Consider the following 2556-nt stretch of genomic DNA (forward strand, 5'->3'; position numbering starts at 1 on the left):
ACTGATGTTCAGGGCCTGAGCACAAAGCCCCAGAGGCTCATTAATGTCCTTGTGCTGTGTCTGTGCTGCTGAGCTGGGCTGGGCTCCTGGCACAGAGGCAGCTCCTGGTAACCAAGAAGAGCTTCAAAAGCACATTTCTCTTGATGAGCAGCTCTTCTGCCAGCCCAGCAGGGCTGGGGCACTGCCTGCAGCCACCCCAGGCACAGCACAGAGGCACAGAGAGCTTCAATCAGTCAGGGCTGGGAAGGTGCTGAGAAGTGCCTGGGGCAGAATCACTGCCAGCCCTTGGCACAGGAACCTCTGGCTGCAGGACAATGCAGCTGCAGCTCCTGGAGCCATCTCCTTAAGTTGGAACATCCCAATGCCTACAGACCCTGTGAGTACATTCTCTGATTGTCTCTTGTGCAGAGAGCCAGGGGTGCCCAGGGCTGTCCTGCAGAGCAGGGTCCTGCAGCCCAGGGCGCTGTGCTGGGGCAGGGACTCTGCTGCCTGCCAGGGACAGCTCTCAGCCAGCCCTGGCAGCTGCTCCCAGCACTGGGGGACAAGATCTGTGTAAGAGGAGAGAGCTGTTAAGGCTTAGAAGTGTTCTCCTTGTGTGGGGAGGATGCTGCATTGATCAGGACTGCTCCCAGGATGGCATTTAATTGCAGAACATTTTAAAGTAGATTATACAGGGAGCACACTGAGTCAGGGACTGCATGCAAGGGGAAATCCTGCTTTATTAATCTACTGCTCTGGGTTTTCTGAGTGGGAAATTGCACATCAATATTTATCTCTCAGTTCAGGGTGAGAAAATTTTTTTTCTGAAATCATTCGAAATCAGGCAGTTAGAGACATTAGCACCGGACAACTCAGAGGCAGCATCAATGACGGTTTTCAAGCCCCCTCAGAGTTGCTCTGATGGCTCTGCAGAGCCACAGCTGCCCCTGGGCAGTGCCTGAGCTGGGAGGGGTCTGCAGGGCAGAGCTGAGCCCCCAGGGCTGGGCTGGGCTCTGGCAGCACTGGCAGGGCCCAACCCTGGGCACAGGGAAGCAGCTGCTGGCAGGGACAGCTCCAGGCAGCAGAGCCCTGGGCAGGCAGTGGGGGGAAAGTGCCCCCCGGCCATGCTGGGATATTTAAAGTCCTCTCCAAACCCAGCTAATCAATTATTACATTTTTTACAGATCCCCATGTCAAGGCACAGCAAATGTCCAACAGCAGCTCTATCAGGCACTTCCTCCTGCTGGCATTGGCAGACACGCGGCAGCTGCAGCTCCTGCACTTCTGCCTCTTGCTGGGCATCTCCCTGGCTACCCTCCTGGCCAACGGCCTCATCATCAGCGCCGTAGCCTGCGGCCACCACCTGCACACGCCCATGTTCTTCTTCCTGCTCAACCTGGCCCTCACTGACCTGGGCTCCATCTGCACCACTGTCCCCAAAGCCATGCACAATTCCCTCTGGGACACCAGGGACATCTCCTACACTGAATGTGCTGCTCAGGTCTTTTTCCTTCTGTTCTTCATTGGAGCAGAATATTTCCTCCTGACAATCATGTGCTACGACCGCTATGTGTCCATCTGCAAACCCCTGCACTACGGGACCCTCCTGGGCAGCAGAGCTTGTGCCCACATGGCAGCAGCTGCCTGGACCAGTGGCTTTCTCAACGCTCTCATGCACACAGCCAATACATTTTCCCTACCCCTGTGCCACGGCAATGCCTTGAGCCAGTTCTTCTGTGAAATCCCCCAGATCCTCACACTCTCCTGCTCCAAATCCTATCTCAGAGAATTTGGGCTCCTTGTGTTTTCCATCTGTTTAGCATTGTGTTGTTTTGTGTTCATTGTTTTTTCTTATGTGCAGATCTTCAGGACTGTGCTGAGAATCCCTACTGAGCAGGGACAGCACAAAGCCTTTTCCACCTGCCTCCCTCACCTGGCCGTGGTCTCCCTGTTCCTCAGCACTAGTACATTTTATTATCTTAAGCCCCCCTCCATGTCCTCCCCATCCCTGGATCTGGCCCTGTCAGTTCTGTACTCGGTGTTGCCTCCAGCCCTGAACCCCCTCATCTACAGCCTGAGGAACCAGGAGCTCAAGGCTGCAGTGTGGAGACTGATGACTGGAGTGTTTCAGAAGCATTAAACTGCTGGCCAGTTTCTGCAAGTCACATGTAATAAAAGTCATATTTGATACTTCTTGATGGTTTCATTTTGGTGGTTCTTTATCTATTTATTTTACTTTTTAAATCTTGTCCACTAATAAATATAAATATTTGTGCCATTTTTCATTTTGTTTCTCTCCACCTTCCCTGTGGCCACAGACTGTTTCAATAAGGGACCGCACTCTTTGTTGCTTTAAAGAAACTAAAGGATCTCCCAGCAGAGTTTTCTGCAGAGATGCCGTTCTGTTGTCTCCTCTGGAGCTGCAGCAGCAATGTCTGTGTGCTGAGCTGGGGGCAGATCAGGGCTGGCCCAGCAGCTGTGCCCAGCAGCAGCAGCACTTGGTGTTGCCAGTGCTTGCTGCCCTGGCCCTGCCCAGCTGCCCTGGTGGCCCTGGGCTCTGCATGGGCCCTTGGGCAG

General features: G+C 53.8%; 1 protein-coding gene across 1 annotated transcript; it reads left to right on the forward strand.

Annotated features, from left to right (window-relative positions):
• Positions 1-1186: 1186 nt before the first annotated feature.
• Positions 1187-2119, forward strand: LOC131571894 (olfactory receptor 14A16-like). The gene has a single exon (XM_058824648.1). The coding sequence runs from the start codon at positions 1187-1189 to the stop codon at positions 2117-2119; it is 933 nt and encodes a 310-aa protein (XP_058680631.1).
• The last annotated feature ends 437 nt before the right edge of the window (positions 2120-2556 follow it).

This window comes from Ammospiza caudacuta, unplaced genomic scaffold, assembly GCF_027887145.1.
Source record: "Ammospiza caudacuta isolate bAmmCau1 unplaced genomic scaffold, bAmmCau1.pri scaffold_39, whole genome shotgun sequence".
Lineage (NCBI taxonomy): Eukaryota > Metazoa > Chordata > Aves > Passeriformes > Passerellidae > Ammospiza > Ammospiza caudacuta.

Excerpts from the sequence above, each read along its gene's own strand:
- LOC131571894 (XM_058824648.1), top strand. The coding sequence starts at position 1,187 with ATGTCCAACAGCAGCTCTATCAGGCACTTCCTCCTGCTGGCATTGGCA.